General features: G+C 34.9%; 2 protein-coding genes across 2 annotated transcripts; both read left to right on the top strand.

The window, feature by feature from the left end:
- Positions 1-467: 467 nt before the first annotated feature.
- Positions 468-8138, top strand: LOC142337250 (vesicular integral-membrane protein VIP36-like). Its single transcript, XM_075386403.1, has 4 exons — positions 468-780; positions 6054-6369; positions 6692-6897; positions 7191-8138. Exons 1-4 carry the CDS (start codon positions 502-504, stop codon positions 7446-7448), a joined length of 1059 nt encoding a protein of 352 aa, XP_075242518.1. The 5' UTR covers positions 468-501; the 3' UTR covers positions 7449-8138.
- Positions 8139-8335: 197 nt separating this feature from the next.
- Positions 8336-23244, top strand: LOC142336410 (transmembrane protein 248-like). Its single transcript, XM_075385215.1, has 5 exons — positions 8336-8649; positions 11039-11336; positions 11904-12111; positions 21834-22140; positions 22710-23244. The coding sequence occupies exons 1-5, from the start codon at positions 8503-8505 to the stop codon at positions 22977-22979; spliced, it is 1230 nt and encodes a 409-aa protein (XP_075241330.1). The 5' UTR covers positions 8336-8502; the 3' UTR covers positions 22980-23244.
- The last annotated feature ends 3415 nt before the right edge of the window (positions 23245-26659 follow it).

The following is a 26659-nucleotide window of genomic DNA, read 5'->3' as shown; positions in this document are numbered from 1 at the left end:
ATCATTTTGTTGCTTTGTACCTCAGTCGTTTTCTTCACAGGTGGTGTATGCTTTCCAAATAACGCTAATTGTGACCGATTAAAACTGTAATTAGTGGTTGATATGAATTTACTCAGTAGTTCTCTAAAAACGGTTTTCTCTTGGATTTTTTTAACTTATGTAGTGACATATTCTATTTTGACTCTGAGATTTTTTTTGTAATAAAGCCGACAGTCAGGCACTTAAATTCATTCAATTTTTAGTTTGTAGTTCATGACTTGTGCTGCTATGTTTTCAGTTGAGTATTCTTGAAACCTTTTCGGGTATGATTATGGCGCAATTTTATTAAAATACAACACTGCTATGAACATTTTCCCTCCTGTTAAAGCGTTGTGTCTAAACTCAAAAATTCAAGAAAAATTTCTGGTATATAGAAAACTCTCGATGCATCGTTGATCGTTTTGTTCCGTAAAGAGTTTATTTTACATATTAACGTGACAAATATTTTTTTCAGAATTAGAAATGATGGTAAACGATTGGAATCTAACTACACCCGCAAGTATGTTGACACAACTGCTTATTCTCATCATTCCCCTATGTTATAACCCAACTCAAGGTTCTACAAACCCAACAAGTGAAGAAAATGAGCAGCCGAAGAAGTACTACGAAGACAACCTAAGCTTGACCAAACCTTTCCAGCAGGAGTATGCGTGGGACATCTCAGGGTCTGCGATGATAACAGACAGATACATCAGATTGACGCCTGATCAGAAGAGTCAACAGGGATCCATATGGTCTAAGGTAAAGCATCTCTCGAAAGACTCGGTGGTTACTTAGATTACTGCTGATCGATACATTGAGTTAATAAGGGATTGATTGAAACATCTCCTAGGCTACAGTGGAAATTTAATGACTTTTTAAAGGCTTCATTCTGATGTGGTTAATTGACAAACGGGTCAGTCGTTTGCTTGTAATCTTTCTAATTTGTTCTAATAAAATTACCAGTTTATTGTCCTAAATGGGTGCTGATTTAATAATGTACAGCACCCTTGAGCAGTTGTATTCGTAGATATTTTGATGGAAACAGAAGCCCCTTAAAAGGTTCTCAATTACGTAGCTTCAAATTAAATTGATCTTTTTATAGCTGCGAAACTAAGCTGAGCGGAGCTATATTCTGGTGCTCTTGGTTTTTTTTAAATAGCCGCCGTCAGCCTCGTAACGGCTATTATTTAGGCGCTCTTTTACGACTCGAAATGGAGTATTGGTTTTCTTAAGGTCTTTTACCGGAAGTACTATTTTTTCAAGCGGTGTTTTGACCGAATAGTGAAAGTTAGTAAAATTGCCTTGTGAACTAACTTTTTCTGAGGTGTTTTCGTTTTTATAAAATTGTACACATACTAATCCGATTTTGGCGATTTTTGTCAAATTTCTTGGTTTTTTGTTTGTACTTTGAATTCATTTACCATAAAATATCTTTTGGTGCACCCTGTGTTTTTTGTTTCATTTTGTTGCTAATTGCATTGTTTTTGGCGATAACTCTTTAAAATTCAGTGAAAATTTATACCATATTTTAAACATTTTTTTAAACATTTTTACATTTTTATATAACATTATTTAAACTTTTTTTTGATTTTTGAGAAATCGCGAATTAGTTTTTTTATCTTCTTTACAATGTATGTTTTCTCCGCAATCTAGCATGTTTCTTTCAAACACTCACCTAAGACGTATAGTTGCATTCACATGCCTTTAATAAATTGAAAAATGTCGTTCTGAACTAATAATTTTTGTCTTACTGATTTTATTCAAAATATGGCATTGAGTTTTTGCTAGCTTCACTAATACCAATTTTGAACAATTATGTGTTTTGTGAACATTCTTAGGGTTTGGTTTTGGTAACATGCGAATTTTTTGCGTTTGAGTTTTTTTCTGCCTCTTTAGTCTTTTTCGTGATTAATTTCGATTTGATTGTTTTTTTGGTCAGTTTAGTTTTATCGCGTTCATTGTGATTTAAAGCGACAACTAATTTTTTGTTAAAGCGACAGAGTGTATTTAGTTACCAATTGATTAGTGTTTTTATATTGTAAAATAGTGTTTCTTTTGAGAGAACTTATGGAAATTGATAAATTTTTTAAACAATTTTTGGACATTTCTTGCAGTATTCAAATTTTTGGTCAAAATAAAGTTTTGGGAGCCCAACTTGGCTTGATCATTGCTGCTCGCATACTTTGATGTTTTCGTAGGAGTTATGTAATGTTTTTAGTTCAGGGCTATCTTCACTTTTTGACTGATTTTTTTTGTTTTTAGTTTCATGGTAGTAGGAACGAGTTGATTTAAAAGGCAATTCTTTCACGCAGACGACTTTTCGAGTCGTTTCCGGAATTCTTCTGGCTATGTTTTTGAGATCTGTTAACTCATTTACATAGTTTTTGAAGTCAAATTAGAGTAGTAATTTCGGTCACGCCGAAACAAGAAGTCGAGCGAAAAAACGAGTGGTTTTGCGGCGTTATATTTTTTGCTCTAATTTGGGAGCCCAACTTTGATGTTTTCTATTACGTACAAATAGTTCGGCTTGTTTTATATGTAGGAGTCATGTAAATTTTTAGTTCAGCTGGGTTTATGGGCTATCTTCATTTTTTCACTGATTTTTTTTTGTTATTTGTAAGAACCAGTTAATTTAAAAGGGTGTTCATTCACGAAGACTACTCTTCGAGTTTTTTCGGAATTCTTCAGGGTATGTTTTTTAATTCGCTTTCCTTTTATCACGTTTTTCGTTTTACATAAGTCACGATTTTCACGTTTGGCTTCTAACTTACTTCATTCACTGCTTCATCTGAATGAATTTTAATTTCTTTTACGCATTAAATTACGCAATGGAGCGAATACGGTGAATGGCAAAAAACCAAAATCAAAAGAAGGGGGATAAACCAATAAAGCCTGTCATAAAGGCATAAAGAATTAGGATATCAAAAATCCTTGGAGTGTTTGCTAGCTGACATTGGTATTAGGCTTATTAGCTTTCAGTCTAGAAGATGATTTAAGTATAGTCTTAGAATCCAACTGAAACTGTTGGCGAATTTAGAACAATTTTTGACACTGAAAAAAAACAGAAAAAAGGTCGGTCATTTTGTCTATTTTCTTTTTCTCTTCGTCTGACGCTCTTTTTCGTTTTACATTTGTAAAAACAGCAAAGCTGAAAAAGTCAAATCTTCTTTATGACTTCTTCTCACTAACGACAGTTGCGCGCGTGACGTCATTTCTCGCTCTCTTTAGCGAACGTTTCAAGCTTGTTTGAGAATTAGATTTTGAGCATATGTGACTTTAAGGTCAAAGGAACGCATGTGTAATAACGGTTCCTAAGAAAAAGTTACCTGCAGAATTATTTTTTATAGCCGCACAGCGATAGCTGGGGCTATTATTGGCATTCTCTTGGTTTTTTTACGACTCGAAGAGGAGTATTGGTTATCTCTCGGTTTTTTTTTACAGGAAGTAGATTTGTTCACGCGGAATTTTGACCTAAAAGTGAACAGATTTAGACCTAAAAGCTGTCTTGGTGAACAGATTTTCGCTAAGCGAGAGAAGTTTTTTGATCATGCGCTGCGTTTAGTGAATGACTTTTTGACTTTGAAAAGTAGTTTTTGACTGAATTGCACATATAGATGACCGTTTTTAGCCGTTTTTTCGTCTAAGTGGCCCAATTTTTTTGCTTTTAATTTGGTTTCTTGTAGAAATAAATTTTATCTGATACTACATTGAAATGTTAACCGCGGAAATTGATACCACAGTGTTTTGCAGAGCCTGAAAGTGCTTTTCAAGTGGAAAATAGGCACATAATTCTTGATTTTTTAGTTAATTTTTGGCTTTTTAATTTCTTCATTTTTGATCTTTTAACCGTCTTTTTATCGCAAATTGAGTATAGGGATTATCAAAAAGAAGTTGGCATATTAACTGTAATATGCCAACTTCTTTTTGATAATCCCTATACTCAACGCCTCTTTCTACCTCGATGTAATTTTGTTTTATAAAATTGTACCTATGCTAATCCGATTTTGGTAGTTTTTTTCCCGATTTTCGTCAGTTTTTCGTTTGTATTTTGTTTGTAATTGCTAGAAATAGATTTTCTGTGCAACATGAGGGACTTTAATTTCGTTTCAATAAAATTTCACTCATTTTTGGCGTTAAGTTTTGAAAAAACAGTTAAAATTTTTTCATAAATGCAGTCTTAACTTAAATGTTGTTTGACCATTTTTTTGCAAAATGTTTCCATGTTTCGTATTTATGAATTCTGCTTTTTCCTATTTTTTGGTTCTCTTCAGGAGGATAGATCTGTGTATCGGATGAATAGTTATCTTTTCTATGTCTTGAATGCTGAACAATGAAATGTATTCGTTTTTCTTGAATTTTTAAATTGATTTTCAACTTTCAAAAATCAAGATTGTCTTTTTGTTACGGTGTTCCTTATATTGTGCCCATGTTTACATTCTAGTTAGTATCATTCTAGATTTGTCCTGGCACCTACATTTATTTTCTGTATATTGATTTTTTCAGTTGTAAAAAATGATTGATTTCAGCTTTTTCTTAGATTTTCGTCATTTCTTATGTTTGCAATTGATTTCATTCAACATAAGGCAGTATTGAGAGTTTGATAGCAAGCTTTTTCCAAAATTTCCACTTATGGCTAATTACTATAGCTTTCTTCCGGCCTTGGTTTTAGTTAAAACGATTTTTTGCCTTTGAATATTCTGCTGCTTATGTCTTTTCTATGATCAATTTTATTTTTGATTTAGTATGAAATCATGTTTTCTGGCTTATGTACAAGAAGGAACAGGTGTGTGTGTGTGTGTGTGTTGTTGTTTGTCTTAATCGCAGTGATTAGAAGTGTATTATAGGTGTTTTCTGTTTCTTAAATTTGAGCTTTCTTTTTTGAAAAGATTTAACTTAATTACTAAGATTATTATCTGCCGTTTGCTTTCGCGATCTTTTTCGATTAGAATCATGAATAATTTGAGGGCTATTGATAACCTTGTCAGCTTTTTCAGACTGTCAGGTTTTTGACCACCTTAATTATTTTGGATTTTTTAACGTTACCAAACGTTTTCAATAATATAAAATTTTGCTGCATTTTGTGTCTCTTGTTGGCAGTGGTTTAAGTTTCACCAATTTTTAGAGCAGACCTGGGGAGGCAGTGAGTTAATGGTTTAATACAAAAGGCAGTGGCTTCCGTTGCAATTACGGTTTTGTTAGTGAAGTTCTGACGCTTCGAGTCGCTTCCGGAATTCTTCCGGCTATGTTTTTTATTTCGTCGTCATGAGTTTTGTTACGACCATATAACGTCACAGCCACTTTTTGTTCATTCGTTCATGCAATTTCAACTGAATTGAATGTGTGACTTTGTCTTTCGCTCTTAGTGGAGCGAGTTTTTTTGTTCATGCGTGTGATTAAATTTTTGGTCACACTTGACTTACCTCACTCTCAAAAATGACTTCCTCAGTTTGAAATTGACTTTTATTTACTTTAATTCAAAAATATAAGGTCAAATGGGTGTGTGTCACTCTAAATGAAGGTTATTTGAGATCAGCTAATAGAGGCAGCAATAACTTATACAGATTTTTGATCAATGAAAAGACGTTTTTTTGGTCTGTCTTTTTTACTGTTTTTTTAGACTGCCGATCTACGAATCTATTGCGGCTATTTTCTGCCAATCTGGCAGATATGTTAACAAACTCTATTAAATTATTGCTTAATGTTTTTACACAGCTTTTTGAGCTGCGTCGACAACTTTTTTATTCAATTTATATCTTTTTCTATCCCTAATATACGGCACGCAAATGTATTCTTTCGCAGCTATTCCGACAATCTGCGGGCTATGTTATAGAAGTTAAGTTGGCTTTCTTTCAATTATTGCTGATGAAAATGTGAATAATAAACTAGAAAAAAGTAGGAAATGATGAAAATTTTATCATTTTTTATCTTTATAAGGAAGATTATTGATTTCAATGTGGAACTCAGAGCATTAATAAATGATGTTCTATGGAAAGGTATCAATATTTACATGGTTATGTTAGGTAATGTTTTAGTCCGTAATGAGACAGCCTTACTGGGAAGTGGTGGTTGCATTCAGAGTGCATGGGAAAGGAAAGACGTTATACGGAGATGGCTTTGCTCTATGGTACACTCAAGAGAGACTTACATATGGTCCTGTGTTTGGGTCCAAAAACGGTTTCAAAGGTCTCGGCATGTTCTTTGACACATACTCCAATCACCAGGGAGATCACAATCATGCACATCCTTTTGTATCAGCCATGGTTAGCAATGGGTCATTATTGTATGACCATGACAGTGATGGCACACATACACAGTTGGATGGTTGCCACATGTCATTTAGAAACACAGGTTATTCATTATTTATAAATCTATTAAATAATAAGTTCGCTTGCCATGCTCAAATTATACAAACATCAGTAATAGACATCGCGCGGGCAAAAAAAAAGCTAAAAGCACATGTGAAGTGCTGCCTATTTATGTTCAAGTCAATCATGGTTGGAACATAGTTGATAGAACAGCTTTACAGCTTTTAAATCTATCGTACCAATTGTTTTGTTATCGTACCAGTTAGAGTATCTGTAGTCAGGCCACTCTCACAAATGGTTGGTTCTCTTCCGTGTAGGCTGGGAAATTATTCTTTCTCAGATGTCTTATTTAGTTTCGTGTTTAGAAGGTGAAGCAGCTGTTAAAGTGCGTTACTTTAAAGACAAAATAACAGTTCATACTCTGATGGAGGTGGGTGCTGTACAAACGGGTGACGAGGATTGGAAGCTTTGTTTTGAGTCTGATGGGGTCATTCTGCCTCTTAATTACTACTTTGGATTGTCTGCTGTCACTGGGGATCTCTCAGACAACCATGATATCCACGCTTTCAAAGTATGTAATGTTTCCTCTAAACAGGATGCCTGCCTCAAATGTCAATTATAATTTGCTATAATTTTTTCTTGACAGACATGCGGGTTTCAGCGTATTGAAGAGAAAACACAAGCTGGGGTTTTCCAATTCAACCATGCTTAATTGGCGGCTGACCGATATCGTATTGATTATATGAGCTGTGGCTCAATAGTTATAAAGTTACGACAGAGGGCATCAAACATTTTTCAACCAGTGAGATTGAAGCTTTGATTCATCCAATCATTGCCATGTTAAAGTAAAGTGCGTTTTTACAGGTTTTCAGTATTCCATATGAAGTTGGGCAGTTCAAACCTGACATGGCAATGTTGAGAGCCATACCAAGAGCTCAGAAGTTCGACGCTCCCAGAAAACACGTCGATGGTAAATCATCAATGCTCTCAAATACTTTCCGATCGCCTCTCAAGACGTTCCTGATCTCAGTCGTTGTTATCATTGGTGCCGTGTTCCTGATCGCAGTTGCCTACCTCTTCTACAAAGACAGAGAAGAGAAGAAAATGAAAAGATTTTACTGATTATTGCTCCTCATTTTTGATGAAGTGTATAATGAAATTGCGAATTTCCTGATGTTTCCTACCCCTCAGTTGAAATTAGAGAGAGGCCCAAATCATGTCCTTGCCAAATAACCTTGCGCTATTGTACAGCTTGTACTGTGATGAACTAAACAGTTACTCTTGGTGATGTTAGAACATTGTGAACTTATGTATCATGTTTGGCACCATGTGTCCAGTGTCGTAGTGATATCACAAACCAAACTGTAATTACTCCTTAAACTGTTTCCTTTTTCTTCCATGGATAAAAGTTATGCAACGTCTTAGCCACCTTACATAATCTTATAAAGATTCACAATGAAAGTTTAGCTTAACAAGATCTTATTAAGGCGTCCCAATTGTTGTCACCTGCAAGACAACAATTGTTGTCACTTGCAGATACATCTTGCAATACGTCTCTTGCAAGATGTATCATGTTTCATTTCACTGAGTATGCATAACAGGTGGTTCTCACGGAAGGAAAGGGAATCATCCTCTGTGGTCGTTGGTTGTAGGTGGTGTCCGGTATAGTTTTTGTTAGGAGTGTGACTTAGCTGTGAATGATAAATGTGTTCATATGGAAGTATTTAATTGATGATGTACATTTTACTTTTACATATATTATATCTTCTTCAATTTTGATAGTATCTTTTTATAAATTTATGATCCAAGACACCCAAATTTTATACGCAAGTCTATTTCTGATTCATGTTGAACTGCGAGGTTCTGTTATCTCCTGTACTTAAAAAGACATCTATTGAGTGAGCTAACCTCTCGAATAAGCTTTGTCGTGACTAAACTTAATTATTCATAAATGATGATGATACCGCTTTGAGAAGTAACCAACTATCATTAGAGGTATTTTCAGATTATCTTGCAGTCTCGGTTTACAGCTGAAAAGTTATTCCGTTTTCTCTGTAAAGGCGTCCAAGACGCGCATCGACCAGACGCAAAATCGGGATATTATTTTCGGCTAACGGTACCTGACTGTAACCAAGGATAACCAATTTAACGAGCGGTAAAGCACCTGGAATTCAAGATGGTCTGTGGAATAATGGGAAGCATTGCGAGAAGGGTTAACCCGCCAATGGCCACTTTTCTCTTCACTCTTGTCTTGTGTGCAACTGGACTAATAGCCTATGCCTTCTACATAACATCACACACATTAGCAGATCCAAACATACAGGTGCGTTCCCTAAATAACTATGGAGCTCTGAATATCCCCCTGTCCAAATAGGTATGATTTGAACGAATTGTGGCGCGTTTTGATTGATTAGTCGGGATTGGCTCTGATGACTACATCTACTCACTCCCTCCTTTAAAATATGAGGTCTATTGAAAAGCTATGATAACGCGCATTTTTTTATTGAGATGTTGCGATGAGGTCAAAATCAAAATCAAATCAAGTAGTGAACAGCGCTTGTATGTTTGCTTAGTTAGAAGTCAAAAGGCCTCCCTGGTGTAATCGAAGTGCCGCTGATAATTTTCAATCTTCCTGAATTTGGTGATAGCCCAATTTTCAACAAATCAAGGAGGCGCGGTAATGTGCGGACGCAAATAATGTGCCAACTCCTCTTATTCCCAATTTTCCTCAACTTTGAGACAGAGTGAAATTTCAATTGAAATCGTAAAACGTGATGACTCATTAAAAAGTTGTAGAAAAACTTCTATGCAAGATGAGTAACTAATTTTAGTTAATTTTTTTCTTGTAGCCAAATTTAATCTTCAAATTATAATGAAGGAAAATTGTAGCTAAAATGTGGAACTAAAATGCGCATGTCTTCCTTTAGTGAAACTCTGGGAAAATAGCCAATAGTTTTCCGAGATTTCAGAACACTAAACGCAACGGCAGGTACGAACAAAACGATCAAACCAAAAAACAGCTTAACGTCTTATGTCTCCAAATGTTCGGCTTAGACAGCTTTAGCAAATTTTTCGATAGTGGCCTGTGTTTTATTTGAGGGCATAGACCAATCGTAGTTTTAATTCAACTAACTATTATGCAAAAACATTCGAAAAGGAAAACTTCCAGATAAACTAAAGCACACTTTTATGCTTTTTAATGGCCGCTGTCAGCCTCTCAGCGGCTATTATTTAGGAGCTCTCCTTTTTTACAATTCAAAGAATTTGAATTGTATTGGGGCGCTGTCATTTTTAAGTCTCAAATAGGCTTTATGGTTTTTTTGATATGTGAGAGAGCAAGAAAACTGCAGCAAGTGAATGAAGTTTGAAAAAGTTGTTACAGTGATCAAATTCGAAGAGCGGAGAAAAGAGTTGTTCTTTTGTAACAGAGCGAGAAATGCAGGTATGACAAAATTTTTGCTAAGCGAGCAAATCTTTGTTCACGATTGGTTTTTTCAAACTGTTTTTTTTTTGGAATTTCTATGTCTAGAAAGGTTATATTAGACTAAAATTGTTTTTTTTTTCAGGTTGTTTTGCTATCGTTTCGAAGATTTTCGGTAATTAAAAAGAGTTTTTCGCTATTGTTTTTAATTGCTTTTAATTGTTGCTGCAGTTAAGTTTAATGCTCGTAGTCAATTTTTATCACAAATTAAATACAGGTTTTTTGTACCAATCAATTTTTTCTTTGAATTTTGACTACAAATTGCAAAAAAATGTTTAAATTTATAATTTTTTAGTTCTTCGCTTTATTTCAAAATCAGAGATGTTTTTGTGCTTATTTTGGCTTGTGTTAGCCATTGAGATGCCTCAATTGCTTGAAATATTGTTTTCCTATTGTATTGGTGCTTGTACAATTTGAAAACGTCATTGAATTTTCGTATTTTTTAAAATAACTTAGTAATAAAATTTGAATAATTTTTCTTTTATTTCAATTGAGTTTGTGTTATCGTTTTTCCGATGCTCACTGCCATCCGAAACTAGTTATTTGACAGGCTGCTTTTTGTTGGAGACATCTTCGAGTTGTTTCCGGAATTCTTCTGGCTGTGTTTTTTAAGATTAATTTTATTTTTTTAATGGGTTTTGATCGAAAACGTCGATGTTTTGAAACTGTTGTCACTGCTTTGAAACTGAAGTTTTTCAAATAAAACACACTTCATTAATAATATGTTACATCATTGATAACTATATCGCCATTTGGCGCCAGGAATTGACATTTGATTTGAATTTTAAGAAATATTCGGAAAAAGTCTGCAAAATCAGTGGAAATCAGCCAAATGCTTTGAAAACTCTAAACTGCAATAGTTGCAATAACCGTTAGGCAGCCTCTAAAAGTGACAAAATTAAAGTCGATATCGTAGTGACACGTTCAACAAAAGCTGACAAAAGCTGTTGATTCAATTAATCCAAAAGTGAACAAAAATGTGGAAATCAGCCGAATGTTCACAAAATTTAAAATCGCGATAACTTGAGAAAGACGAAAATCGACCCCCCCCCCCAATTAAAATTTTGTACGCTTGACGAGCTTTTTAATGATTACTTTCATGTCAAATATCGTTTGGCCGAAATTGACTGAACAAAAAGAGCCAGATGAGCATTTAATTCCTCCTCCCATTAAGTGCGTTCGGAAGAAAAGGTGTTCTTTAGACTTCAAACATAGCTGGTCATCTTTTCAGGATTGGAATTCATTTCTAACCAACTTTGACAACATCGAGTTCTGCGTGGACACCAACAGTGTCATGAAATCAAGTGACGTAATGAAGAATATTTCTGTTACCACAACCGGAATCACAACTGGCGAAGGGGACGAAGATTTGTTGGCCTCAATTAGACAGAGTTACTTGAGCAAGAGTGTGTGTCTGAAGGTTGATACGAATGTGAGGCCATCTAAAGCTGTGGACCAGGACACTACTCTGCTTCGAGGAGTGCACCACGTGTTGTTCAAACTTGCTGCAAATAGCTTCGGAATCCAAGGTAGATCTAAGTTAAGCCTCCTAGTGATATGCTTATGAATATCTCCAAAAGGTTGTTATCACTATGGAGAAGTTATCAAACTCTGAGGCAAAGCCGAGTTGTTCGATAACTTCGAGAAGGAACCGTGTGTTAATGTTTTTAATCAACTCTAGTTAATTTAGCATAAATTTATCACAATGTTGCCGTGATTAGACTACGAGTTTGTCACACTCTTTCATCGCCACTGTTTATATAGTAACGCTCTAACACTTGACTTTTATCGCAGTCTAATGACGAAGCAGATTTTGTAGTATTATTTGGGCGTTAACCTGTAATTTCACCAGTAAGTCATGCAACTGTTATCGCAACGAGAGTTGATTGACACAAAACAAAGGCAGAACAGTAATTTAGATGAACAGTAAATTACTGTCTTCTTGGTCCAGAATTTGCTTTTCTGATTAAGTTATGTTCTTGAGAACAATTTAATGCATTGATTGTACAGCTTTGTTGCTGTCGATTCAAGTTGTGTCCTTTGCTCCTGTTATGTTATCATTCCTTTCTTTTGGTCACTGCAATGGTGTGTTTTAGGAGAACTGAGTAGATCTCCAGTATTCGGCTATCTAGAGCTTCCAGAGTTCTCTAAACGAGAGTGCATTGTTGTTAACTCATCTACCTCGCTGCAAAATTCGAGTGAGCAATGTTCAACGTCGGGTGGTAGTCAGTTCTCTGCTTCGGGACACACACGTCTAGTCTTGATGACGAACGAAACTGACATCTTACCACGCTACAAACAAAGGTGCGTCCAAGTGACACTTAGAATTAGTATTGCTGTGACGCAATTTTGAAAGTGAAATCCATCCTGTTGACCGATTTTTTAATTGCCTGAATTCTAATTTTCACTAATATAAAATGCCCGCATTGTTTAATGAAACAGCTGGACCGAATCGCGATGCACTAGTAAGGTTGCTGTCTATTTTCTCGATTTTCTCGAAACTCGAATCGTATGTTAAAGCTACTATTTCATGACTTATTACTGGAGCTGACTGGCGGCTGTTATTTAACAAGATGGTTATCTTTATTGCGACAAAGATAACCAACATTGATCACTTTTTTGGAATTTAATTGATCTATAATAAACGATTTTCCTGTATTTGAAGTCTACTGGATCCGCCAATGTGTTTGTATACGGTGTCCAAGGGGAGTGTAATTATAATCTCCCTCATCACCATTTTTTATGAGCGACATATTGTTACCCGATTTTGTGTTACCGATTTTCCATGTTTTCGTAACGTTCGTCGGAAATCTTTATTTCTTGGCGCTTAATCTTTAGTACCTAATTATTGTTTAAGAAGCAGCTGATCATTAAAAATTTGTAAAATAATCGCATTCAAGCTCGAATACAGAAATGGAAGCTGGAAAAACTTATCATTGTAGCCCATTACTTAACTTCGCTGTAAAGTTTACTGTATGCATCCACTTACTACCAAATCCAATCAACATGTCATTGATTCGTATTTTTTTGAACTTTCCGTCAGCCTACTCTTCTTTACTCGTCTTGCCCTCTCAATGCTTATTGCGCTCTTCGATTAATAGTAGTTTTTGTTCTAAAAAGGGAATACAATGTTTGATTTACGTCTTTTGCTGTTCGCTCTTATTTAGTGATCAATGTTATAAGCTAACACATTTTGCTTGTACCCAATTGTTAATTGCTTTCAAATGAGAAGCTATTATTGTAAACATGTGTGTCTTTTGATGCAGATTTTTCGCTTGACGTTTTTCCGCTTTTCTGTTAGAATAATCTTTGACTTTTTCAAGCGGCTTTTTCACGCAGTTCTTCCTGATTTATGAGAGATTTCAATTGCTCTCACTCTGAAGTAAGGTTTGTTGTTCAAACAAATCCGATTGTTAGAGATACGATGACAAGGCCCTGATAGTCGAGTGGTTAATGCCGCTGTCGAGGTGAAGGAATCGGACTCCGGATGTCAGGGTTCAATCGCTACCTTCGACTGAAGTTTTGCGCCCATACAGAAAAACTTACGGCCCGCCAAACTTATTCGAAAGCAATTTTTCCGACGTTAGTCGGTTATGTTTTTTTAATAGATGCACAGCGATAGCTGGGGCTATTATTGGCCTTCTCTTGGTTTTTTTTTATTTCGTCGTCGTTGTTTTTGTTACGACCATATGACGTCACAGCCACTTTTTGTTCATTCGTTCATGCAATTTTAACTGAATTACATGTGTGACGTCATTTTTCGCTCTTAGTGGAGCGAGTTTTTTGTTCATGCGCGTGATTAATTTTTTGGTCACACTTGACTCTTACCTCACTCTCAAAAATGACTTCTTCGCTTTGAAATTGACTTTTATTTACTTTAATTCGAAGAGATAAGGTCAAATAGGTGTGTGTCTTTCTAAATAAAGTTTATTTGGGAGCAGCTAATAGAGGCAGCAATAACTTATACAGATTTTTAATCAAAATATAACAGATCAGCCTTCAATGAAAAGACGAATTTTTTCGGTCTGTCTTTTTTTTGGACCGCCGATCTACGACTCTATTGCGGCTATTTTCTGGCAATCTGCCAGCTATGTTTGCTTGTTTTAAAAGATTTATTGGCTTGTAAAATAATATTCTACGAGAACTCGAATTCTGGCACCTATATCTTCCACCAATTATCAAGACTATCTGGATCGATTCAACAAATTTAGCTAAATTACAGGCAGCTTGATTGTGATCACTTCTTTTTAATTGTTCTTGAAGGGAGGTTGAAGCAATCATTGTTGTTGTGTTGGAATGTTATTTTGGCGTTTTGATTTTATTTTCAATTGTCCTCGAACGAAGTTTGCAAGCAATTACTGTAAATGTGTGTTTTTTGCGCAAAGTTTTTTGCTTAACCTTTCTATTTCACTTCCTTAGTGACTTTGTCACGCTTGACTGCGTAATTTTGCCTGATCTTAATGGCTATTCAGAAATTAAGTCTTTCGCTAACAGAAAAGCGATTGTAAGATAGGAAATTACATGGACCTGGTAGCAGAGTTATAAATGTTTCAGCGTAAAGCGTAGACTTCGCTGATTTGAAACCCTCCCCAATCGAAATTTTTTGCACCTGTAGAAATTCATTTAGGCTACAGCGCCCTCTTGAAATAAATCGCCCCGCCGGTCGTTTTAGGGCAAATTTTCCATTGTTAATTGGTTTGTGTTTGGTATTGAGAAATAGGATTAGCTGGGGAAAAGCCCGGCGCCAATGGGGAATGTTTAGCCCTCTTGGAGTCTTAGCAGGCTCAACTTAGGTTCATTTTTCATGAAAGTGAACGTGGGCAATTTTAAATATTTAGGGTTTGCACTCTGCTTTTCTCCCTCGGCCCCGCATCGCCTTTTAGAGCAATTAGTCTGGCGGATTATAGAGCAATTAGTCGATTATGGCGGATTATGTTTTTAGAATCCGGTTCTTGAATGGTTAATGTGATCACGTCATTGCAGAAGGTAAAGAGTGCTTTGATTAGCATTTTTTTTATTGAACGTTAAATAAAACACAATCGAATTCTGGGTTTATAAGTTTTGTTCTCAAGCACTGTTTTGTCTTACAAGTGTTGTTTTGATTTTTAAAGCCCCTTTTTTTAGGTAATTTGCTGGCGATTGAGAATAGTTTTTGCCGAAGACTACCCGTCGGATTGTTTCCCGAATTCTTCTGGTTTGTTTTTAATTGCTCTTAAACGAAGTTTAGCAATTATATTAGTCCTGTCGGTCGTTTGTGAGACGATTTTTCGCCTGACCAATTTTTCGTCTGACGCATTTGATTTTTCGTCCTCAAAAACGGGATAGAAAAGGTAGCGCCCAGCGGGCATTAAGTGCTATTAGAGTCTTTCAGCTCACTAGTCTTCAAGCATGCGATTCACAGAATCTGTTTTGGAGACTTATACTTATGGTGCTAAGGCCGGTTCTTAAAGAAATTGACTCCCCCCACTCTGACCACCTCATCAGCCCCGATGCATCCCCCTCCCCGCTGCGCTCACTCACGCCCCTTCAATTAAGCTAAAGCTAGCCTCACTAAACCGTGCCTAGCTACTGACGAAGCCAACCGCGGTCGTTTGAGAGCAATTCGCCCGACGTTAGTCGGTTATGTTTCGTTTTGTGGTCTCACTTTCATTTAGGTGACTCATGTGCACGTTCATTAATTGCTCTCAAACAAAGTTTGTTTCAAATATATTAGCGCTACTTGTCTTTTTAATGCAATCTTTCTTACTATCAACTTTTCTTCCAGTATTTGTGTTCTTCGGACCAATTTACTTTTCCTCCAAAACGGGATAGCAAACGCCCGGAGAGCGTTAGGTTCTCTTAAAGCCTTTCTTCTGACAAAGCCATCTCTTAAAGCCTTTATGTTCTCTTACAGCTGTTATCTTCTGACAAATCCAGCCGCTCGCCAATCAACTGAGAGTATCTATAATAGTTGGTTACTTTTAGACCTCGGGTTGATTTTGAAGTCTTTTTTTGAGTTGCCTAATATATTTTTATCACAAGTGCCTCAAATGTCTGGAAATATTGTTAAGGCCAATAGGTTACTTTTACGGAATTTTGATGTATAGGATATCTATGACGAAGGGTCCTAATATGTAGTAACGTTTTCAGAACGTTTGCACTAACAAATAATTGTTGCGGCCCACTTTGGTGGGAGAGGAACTATATACTCAAACTGTTTTTTTTCAGATAACTTTCACCGATCGATATATTCATCGTAGAGGGTTGTGAGTGGTATCATTAGAAAACCTGTCCAGCGTAAAGTGTGGAATTGAAAAGTTTTTTTGATTTTCGTTTTTTAAAGAGAGTTACAATGGTTTAAAATTTTGAGAATAGTTGACCGAAATCGGTTGTTTTGTTCACATTTTCACTAATTTCGTCAATTTTGCTAAAATTTGTCGAAATTGTTATAAACCAGGTCACTAAATTCAGTGAAAATAGAATTAAAAAGTTTCCTGAATTTGGTTTTTACCACACTGTTATTGAGGTTTAAAGTTTTGTGAACGTTTGACTGATTTTTGTTGTTTCTTTTCACATTTTCCGTATTTTTATGCAATTTTTTTTTGTCATTTTGCTTAAAAAATTTGTGAAAATTTGTAAGTATAGTGTTGTTTGTTTTACTCCTAAGAAATGGGCTTTTTTCAACCGTTTGTTTCAATTTGTTGGTAAAAATTGTGCTAAATGTTGTCAAATTTCAGTCTTTTTCCGACCAAAAATGGCTGGTAACAGGCTTTTGTAGTCGAATTTAATTAAATTTACAGCATTAATACACCTAAAAAATGCTGATACAGTTTATGGCGACTCAGACACAGGCTAGTTTGTTTTAATTGTGGATCATTTGAGACTGTACTTGAATTAAACGTTTAACGGCTGTTCGCTAATTTAACTCTTTAATTAAGCAAAATGCATCATTTATGTTTGATATTGACTTTTTTTGTCGAATAAACCATATCCATAATGTTCGGAACAATAAAGTGTTTCCAACAGACGAACGGCAGTAGCCAAGCTAGTTTTGGTCTGATCGTTGTTTCCTTAATTCCAAAAGAAATGATTGTAATCAGTCGGTGTTTTTTTAAAGATTCGCATTTCCCCATTTTTTCCGTTAAATACGGAAAATAATTAATACCAAATTGAACTAATGACAGATTCAACTGATATCCTCCGTAGGGTGTTTCAAGGAAACCTATTTCGCTTTTTAGTCGAAAGCTTATTGTCGTTTTGACTTGATTTATTACAATGAAATGAACAATGATGTATTGAGCTTTGCGACTTTTTTGGTCAACGTGTAGCTTAAGGTCAGTTAACAAAGGTCACACAGTTTCTTATTTGATTAAAAATTTATTGCTTACTGCGATTGAATGTTATAAGTAATCGTTTTTCTGCTTTGATACTACATGTTTTCGTAAAAATTTACAGTTCTTGGGACGTTTTCTCATCATTCGGGTTCTTTTTACGCTCTTATCACATTATTGACAGTTCAGGTATCACATTCGGGGCATGTTAAAGGAAGAGATTTCTGAACTTATTGGTTTTTACACGAACAGATTATTGTTTTAAGCGCTCCGACTCTCTTCTAGAAGAGGTTAACATATTTTTTTTGGTTTTCGGTCGGTATTTGTCAATCTTTTTTGTAGTCCTTTGACAAATTCCAGATAATTGCAGATGTTAGCCTCTTTCTATGGATGCACAAAAGAGCCTGTTTGCTGATTATAGTTAATTGGTAAAGTTTTTCATGACTTTCAAATCAAATTTTTAAATAAAGTATACAGATGTTTTTTTAAATTCACATTTTGCTGTTTTGCCAACTTGTTACCGACTCTCAATAAATACAGGCTGCTAATAAAAATTATTGATGATGAGGAAAAGCACAATGCAACCTGTGACTTTTTTGGTGCATCGCTTATTATTTTAACGGCCTCGATATCGGTTTTTTGCAAAAGAATAAGTTGTTTTTTGAGTTTCGTTTGTTTGTAGTTCTTTTTGTAGTCGAATGAGAAACACTGCATAATTGTAGGTCTTAGCGGATTGCTCTGGAAGAACTGTTTAATGATCCATTAAACAGTAAGATTGCTAAAGTTTATCAATAATTTGGAATCAAATGTTTGAGAAGATAGAAAAGATGTATTTTTTAAATATGAAATTGGCTTTCTTTAACTACATGTTATATATTCTCCTTAACTACAAATTGCATATCAAAATATTGGTGTTAAAAAAGCACAGTTGAGCAAATCTGAGATTTATAGTGCAGTGCTTATTGTTGTACGCCTTCAATACCAGTTTTTTTTGCAAAATATTTAGTTTTTGATTTTTGTCTGTTCTCGTTCTTTTTGTAGATGTATTACATATTCAGATTATTTGCAATTTCTAATGCTTTTTTTAAAGAAATAAACAACCCTCTTCAGTTATTTCGTTGCTATCCAATTCTTTGATGCCTTAACAGTTTTCGAGCAGTTATTGAGATAAATGTACTTTTAAACTTCTCCCTGTTCATTTTTTCATAACTTCTTACCCGGTCTCATTAATCAGCGGTCATATATCTCACCATTGGTTTCTAAAGAAGACGCAATTGACTTTTTTGTATGCTGATTGTATTGTGGTTTTAACGGCTTACACGCCGTTTTATTACAAGATTTAGCAGAAATTTTGTTTTTCGTCTGACCTTTTCGTTTATATTTGTAGACGTGCGACATATTCTGGAAACGGACAGGTCTCAATGTCTTTAATTGTTAGTAAGAACGAAAATAAATCTATTTAAAGTTTTGAATTGGTATCCAATGGATTTTATTAAACTATTTGTTTTCGAGAAGACAAATGCTTTTTTTGTAACTTCGTCCTTTTTGTTCTTTTTTGTCTGCTTTTTACCGATTGTCATCAAAGACTGGTCCCCCCCATATTTTTCCTAGGAAAAACCAAGCTACTTTGTTTAATATAGATTTTTTGAAACTTTGTTTTTTAATTTTTTTGATTTTGTTTTTATTTAGTTTTTCAAAAAGGAATTGTTTTGGATGTAAATGCTTGTTGTTATTTGAGTTTTTGTGTGTCTTGTCTCATAGTCTTATTAATGACAATTCTCATTGGCCGACTAACGCGGCATTTATTACTTTAAGAAGTGATTTTTGTTGGAGGCAATTTTTTGATTCATACACCAATTATTGTTGATCAATCTATGCGAATTTTTGAAAGTTTTCTATCTCTTCCTCATTTGTTCGACAATCAAGTCAAACTTGTGGATATGCGGGTTCGGAACCTTATGTGCGAACGCACATTACTGATTAAATTTAGTTGCGAACGCCTCCTTGTTTAAATTTAGTATTCGATTAGCGCCTTACCGAACGAATGCTAGGAGGCATTTTGACTGTTTGAGCATCCTTTATACCTGTTCAAATCATCCTTCATATCTGATTGTGTTTAAAATAATATTTCGATGGAAATTCTGACATAAAGACTGGTAGCCAAATTAATTCCAACAAAAAGCCAGGCATTGTTTATCTAGAAAAACCAAAATCTAAGAAACCAGGTTAGATAGTACACTAGCAATGAAAAATTAAGTTATTTAGAAGCTAGAAATGAAAGCTGTATTTCGTTTAGCTTAATGTTCGTGCAATCTTTGAAATTTTATTTGTATTATTATCAAATTTTGCACAGAGCGTTGGAAATTATCATTTTGATTGGTTATGCGTTTTGTACTAGTTTTCTACTTCTTTAACTTTTGTTAACTTCTTTAAAGGGTATTGTTGTTATTCGTTTCTTCATCAAGTGATCTCGCTATTTCTCTAACGATTAAGGAAGCACTAGTCGTTTTGCTGGCGTTTTCTTTGCTGGTAACTTTTGAAAGTAGCTTCAAACGCTCTGATGTATGCCATTCATTATGCGAGCATTTTGCATTTTTGTTTTGCAATCTACAGAATCTTACTTTCTGTTTTGGGAACTTAAATACGACCTCATGCCGATTGAAAATATTTTGTCGCAATTTTCTACTGAAATAATTTTGATTAAAAAATATAATGATTACATTTTTGCCAATTGCAAGGTGCGATGATGAAATGTAAAGTTGATATCGACTTTGTTACCCCGAGTATTGCACAGACTTTTGCTTTTTCATTATTTGCTTATTTGCTCATTCTAAGTTTTTTTGTTTTTCACGGGACTCTTGGAACCAAATACAATGAATTGCGGTTTTTGAATGCCCGGCCTTAACTTGTCAGTTTCCAGCCACGTCGATCTGCCGTTCAGCTATGTATTTTTTTGTACGTGCAAACCATATTTGTTTCGTCATCAAAGATCTGTCCTTTTTTCTTTTGCTACTATTACAAGGTTGTTCATATAAATGAGAAAGAGCAGAAGAGCAGATTGGACATCAAGGAACTCAACGGGTTTTGATAGGCCTAGAAACATACAGTGAGACAATATTACCAGATTAAACTGCAGACGTTCTAACTTCTAGATGATAACATCTACTCGTGATCATAGAAAAATTGATCATCAAATTGGTTCTTAGACAGTTCGTTTTTTTGAAAATAAAGACATTACTCTAGTTTTAAGGCTTTTCTCGAAAATTTTGCCAATGAGATGAACTTAAGAATTGGGTCTATAATTGGTGAGCATGTTTGCATTACTAAAATTGAAACTACTTGGCGGTTTTAAAATTAAATCGGTGTGCAGCATAATCATTATTCTCAGCTAGGTATTCACTCACTGATTGGGATTTATCTCCTTCAATAATTTGTTCATAAAACTCTTGGGATTTTGACTTATTTCACCAATAAGTCATTTCATTTCAAGAACAACATTTGTTACCATTGGTTTCAGCTGTTTTTGCTGCATTTCGTCACTCAGCTGATTGCAGCTGTTCGTCACTCTGAGAAAGTGTTGTGAGTTGCGTTTCAACGAATTTGCAATAAATTTACGAGGGTTTTCTGGTTTGTTTTTTAGAACAGGATTTTTGAGCCATTTACCTCTTCTGCACTTTCTCCGGAACCATAATCTTGTTTACACTATTGTGCGGGTTCATCAAGATGATAGATAGCACTACGCTGAAACGAGGCCTTTGTTCTGGAAAGTTACAATTTTTCTTTTGCACAATTTTTCATTTGTTTGTTGCATCGGATATTTGGGATAAAAAATTTTTATGGATCCGGTTTCAGTAGCTTTGTCGGAATAACAGGGAAAACTTTGAGAATTTCATCCTTCATATCAAGTTTCGAGTTGTCGGTTTTTTTTAATGTTTAGAGAAAGATTCTGAATTCCTTCAATCGGAAGGTGAGAACGATGGAATCCTTGCTGCTCTATTGTTTCAACTCACGCAGGCGATTGTTTCTGCCGTTATATAAATTTAAAAATCGTTCAAACCTTTCAGCGTCTTTAATTTGCTTTTGAAATCTTACTGCCTTTCTTTTTGTCGGCTTCAACTGCAGCTATGATGTCCTTCAAGGTTGACTCCAGTGCCACCAAAATGAATTACGTCATCCATAATGAGCATCTCTTGCCATCGTAATATGTGATTAAAGATAATCTTTCTATTTTCAAATTCTGTGATTAAAGAGTTAAGGTTAACGTTGATGACAACTATTTATCGCGAAGAATGTGTCACGCACTGAAAGTTTAACCTAAGTTAGCGTAAATAAATTACTCAAGCTAAGCATGCGACGGCATTCTAGCTCGCTTTCATTGATCTGATGTTCTGATATCGATTTGAATATATCGATCAGTCGATATTGACTGAGAAAAGAAATGATTGATTTCATTTGAATGAGTCTAGAAATTGGATTTTCTTTTTAAAAAGACTTCTTTGAGATGGTTTATCTTTTGATATACAACTTCAACGATTCAGTACTGTATCTGTCCTTATCTCTGTGCTGCAGACAAGCAAGTATTTTGCTGCTATTTTGACAATCGGCAGGCTATGCTTGCTAAAGGGATGTTAAGGAGTAATTTAATGTCTTGAAATTGTTTTGATTAATAACGTTTTATGAAAAGAGCTGTACTAATTGCTGTCACGTATTCTTTAGGCCCGAACTCTGTTTTCAAGACGACAAAAATGGCCAGAAAAAGACTAGCAAGTTGATTAGCGAAGCTTTGGATCAAATTTTGAACGTAAAAGAAGAATCCACGAATGGTAAAACGAATATGCTCTTCGTACCGAAGAGACGAAGTAACTCAACTTGCGGCAAGTCACCTCACTCGCTGTGGACTACCACAAAGAGACCAGTGACTGTGGATTCTGATCCTTCGAGTGGAGGAGGAATGGGCCTTGAGTTCTATGTAGTTGACATCTATCACAAGTTTGATATCGATCTGACGGCATTCTTGTCAATGGTAAGTGTGACTGACTCAGAGTGTTTAATTGAGAATGAACATTAGATCTTGAGCACGACTAATTTGAAAAGCATATTTCAGAAAAATGTATTCGAATTCCATTGTTTTTGCTCAATTCTGATCTATTGACTTTTACACGTAGGGGCTGTGATATCAGTAGGAAGAAATGCGGGGTCTGTGGCCCACTTTTTGACACATTTGTGCCAAAATATTTCCCCCAACTCGATTCGAACCTACGCGTCAGAAATTTCAATTTTCTGGTTCGAAGGCGTAACCACTTTGGTTGCATGGCATAACCAAATGGGGGAAAATATTTTGGCAGAAACCAAATGTGTGTAAAAGTGTGCGACAACCCCCCCCCCCCATTAGGAGAGCAATTTATGATTGATCAGAATTGCGTTCTTCTATGAAGGGCGTAGATCTTGATAACCGAAGAACCTTAAATGTCACAATCATGCAAAATTAAATTCGTAACGATGAGGTTAAAATTTAAATATAGAGCAACTGTTTCTGAGATCTCATCGATTAAATTGGACAGTTGAAATTATTTAGACTTGTTTTTTTTTCAGGGTGACCAGAGTCTGATCAACATGCATTTGGTGCACACTAGTTACTTCCTTCTCTTAATCGTGGCACTTCTCATCGTGTTCTCTCTGGTTCGCTGTCGACAGAATAGCCAGAGTTCCAGTTCTTCCTCATCGTCTGCGTTGCCTAAAGACCTTCCAAGTGACAAATCTGCTTCAAACAGTAGAACAATCAACGGGCTGAAACAAAGTGGAAAAAACGCTTTTGTTTTGTTACAAAACGAAGGTGATGACGATAGCGATTTGGAAGCTTGATTTGACGCTGTTTTGCTGATTTCTGTCAAAGGGTGCAAAAGTTTATAATTGCCGTCAAAAACTGCTTAGTTTTAGCATTGAAAGCATAACCTGATAAGTTTATTTTATGTTTGAGTTATAATATATCTATTCACTAACCTGTCTTGAATGTTCATTGGTGGCTGGCTTACTTGTAAATAACAATAAATTATAATGTTTATCATGTGGCTGTTGATATGATATTTTTGTAGGGAACAGAATTTTAATTTAGATATTTGATTTTCAACTTTTTTGTAACATTCTCAGAGAGGCCTGTGGCAAATTTTAATTGTGCGTGCCAATAAGTCAGACTAGATCTTCATTCTTAAGTTGATAAAATTAAACACGGAACTATATACTCAAATGAGTTTTTTTGTTCAGACAATTTTGGTCGATCGATATTTTGATCGTAGAGAGTTGTAAGTGGCGTCATTAAAAAGCCCGTCCAGCGTAGAATATTGAACGAAAAAAAGATTTTTTTGAATTTGTTTTAGAGAGCGAGTTATCGGGGTTTGAATTTTTGTGAATATTAGACCGATTTGCGTCATTTTTATGTAAAAATTGTAAAAAAAAATGTAAAAATTGTTAACAATAGTACTGCTGGCTTTATTTTTAAAGACAAAATAGTATTGATGACTATTTTGATATAATTTTTTGGCTAAAATTTTGGCTACGTATTTCAAAATTCAGCATTTTTCATCAAAAATTGCCCGAAATAAGCTACTTTAGATCCCTTTGATAAAATTTGCCCGTAGTGCACACCCAAAAACAAACAACAAACACAATCTTTGTAAACTACAAAGGGAGCTAGTCTTGCTTCTACTTCCATTGAGAGTAGTCTAGAATTAAATTTTTGCCGTTTTTTGCTAACTGCACTCTGATTTTCAAAAACGCAGCATCTATTTTTGGTCTTTTAACTAACAAATTATCTAGATCTATGACACTTGAAACAATCAGTTGTATTCAGTTGGTCTTTAAAAAATTTTGATCTTTTTTTGTTAATTAAAGAACAGAACGTTTCAAATCAAAGCTCACTGTTGATAGGTCTAAATGGCTTCCTTACCAGTTCGAAAGTTTTTTGTATAGCTTCTTCACTCGAAAGATTGTGCACGTTTTGACTTTTAAAAGTGTTTGATTTTTTAAAAAACACAATGGGTCATTGAACGTTGCTACTGTTTTTCTCTCAATTTGGTCTATTTGTAGCTTAATGTCAGAAAAAAAAGAATGCTTCTTCTTCTTCCTCTTCTTTCTACCGAATTCAAATTAAATTTTGTTGTGGTTTTACGCTTTAAGTTAGGGTTTTCTGTCTTTGATACTACTAGATTTCACAAAATTTTTTGATTCTGATTTTTAGTCATTGGCGCTTTTTTTCACCGTTTTTTCTCATTTTGTCACATTACCAAATTTTTGACAGTTCCCATACTAAATTTTTGGTTTTCTTACCTAGAGCTACCTAGACTCGTTAATTTCAGGAAAAATATGACATCTCTGTTGTCGAGGGAAGGTGCAAGTGTACAACATCTAATGTTTTTAAAGAATTCGTAATGAATTTACTGGCTTCGACACGGGCTTTTCGCAAAAAGGTAAACTAATTTTTGATTTTTATTTATATTTGACGTTCTTTATGTAAACGTAAGACATATTCTAAATAACTACAGGTCTCAAGCGCTTCCTTTGGACGAATAAACAAACGTATTTAATTATTTCATTTTGTAGCTGATGACTTTCATGACTTTGAAAATAAATGTCTTCAAAGTCGCAAAAGTACCACTTGATTTTTTTTTCTAATTTTTACCTATTTATGACAGGCCTATTACTCATTAATGACAGGCCGCATACCTTATTTTTGCGTTCGAGGAAGGCTCAACTGAGTATATTTTGAAGGGCCAAATTTGGCTTTACGGCTTCGACAGCGTTTTGTCTCAAGTTTTAATTGAATTTTTATTTGTCTCTAGTTGTTGTTCTTTTTGCAACCGCATAATAAATTGAATAACGGGAGCTCCTAGTGCGCTCGTATAGAGAAGTATGTGTTTACAAATATGATGGATGTTTTCAATTGCTATCTAATGCTTTTCATTTCTTTGAAATTTATATATTTTTTAAAGCGATTTTTTTTACTTTGCTGTTCGTTTTGTTTTATTTTTGTATAATTATTACCGAGACTTATTCTGGAGTGGTCTCGTATCGTTTCTATTGAAGTAAAAGTTATTTTGTTTATTCTAAGTTTTATCTTACGCTTTGTTGACATTGTTAATAAGTTTTTTTTTAAGTGAACAAAGTTTTTAATATCATTAATGTTTGTTGTTATTGGTGTTTGATTTTATTGTTCGTCTTGACTTGCTTTCTTAATAATGGCTGATCTCATCAATCTAATGCGGTATTTTTACTCCACTGAGATATTTGAGTTTGAGGCGATCTTTTTGTTACACATTTTTTTGAAAAATATTTGAATTGTTGGGGGTTTTCTATCTGTTCCTCATTTGGTTGACATTTATGCCAAATGTGGATGAGCATTACCGAGTCTCCTCTTTCATTTAGAGAGTCCTTTGTAAAAGAGAAGCAAACGCATGACTTATTCCTGGCAATGATAAACTCAACTATTTGCTATTTGTACTGAATTGGCTAAAACTATTATACTTAATATTTTAATACGCGTGAAGGGATAAGCATCTCATTAGGGCTTAAAAATAAATTCAAACGACGTAAAAATTTCTTAGCAAATTTGTTCACATGCGTCCTTATGTCCTTCAGCTTTTCTGCGTCCCATTAGCAACCCAAAACCGATTGTCTTAAGTCTCCAGAACTTCGAGGCTAAAGCAGGCCTTGCTATCCTCTTCCGATAGTCACCAGTGCCATATGAACTGGTTAAGATTCCTGAGTCGTTCTGGAACCTTATAATTATGAATTGTACTTCTTCAAACACCTGTCATTTGAGCTTCAAAAGAAAACGAAAAATTGTACTCAATAACACTTTAAGTAATGGGTGCAAAAATCAACCAGTGACAAACGATAAAAAAGAAATCTATTGAAAAGCTGAACCCTATTGAAGCTAATATAACCAAGCAAAATTGACTATTACCGATGATTCTAATGACAAGTAAAAATTGACTGGAAGTTAAAAAGCGTGAGGGAAAATTATGAAAGCAGATAAAAAGGTAATGAAACAGAAAAATGATATGTAGAACCTAACCTGAGTACTAAAATGTAACTTTTTAACGTTATTCAATATATTGTTTTATTCATTGCTATATCTGCATCGAGGTTTTGAAAATTCATTGCTATATATGCATCTAGGTTTTAAAAATGGTCTGATCTGTATCTAGCTTTTGAAAATTTTCATCTATCTCAGTGTGATATCAAAAGTTCCATTTTCGTTAGTTTTTTATTGCTCTCAGACACCGTTTGCAGCAATAAATTGGCTACACGCATATTAATCGTAACAGTTTCCCAATTTTAAAGCGCCATCTGATTTTTAAAGATAGAATACGGTTTGCGTTTAATAGTTTTTGATTTAATTTGTTAGCTACGACTAGAGGCCATTGTTATTAATAAGCTTGTCAACAGATATTTGCTGTCTGTTGATAACAATTCCTCCTCCTTAAGCCGGCGAGGTTTCTTTGGGATTTAATTGCATTGAAAGTTAAATGGTCCCATAGACCGTT

The sequence above is a fragment of the Convolutriloba macropyga genome, chromosome 3 (genome assembly GCF_964194025.1).
Source record: "Convolutriloba macropyga chromosome 3, txConMacr16.3, whole genome shotgun sequence".
In the NCBI taxonomy this organism is placed as follows: Eukaryota; Metazoa; Xenacoelomorpha; order Acoela; family Convolutidae; genus Convolutriloba; species Convolutriloba macropyga.
This window is presented reverse-complemented; position numbering and strand designations above follow the sequence as displayed.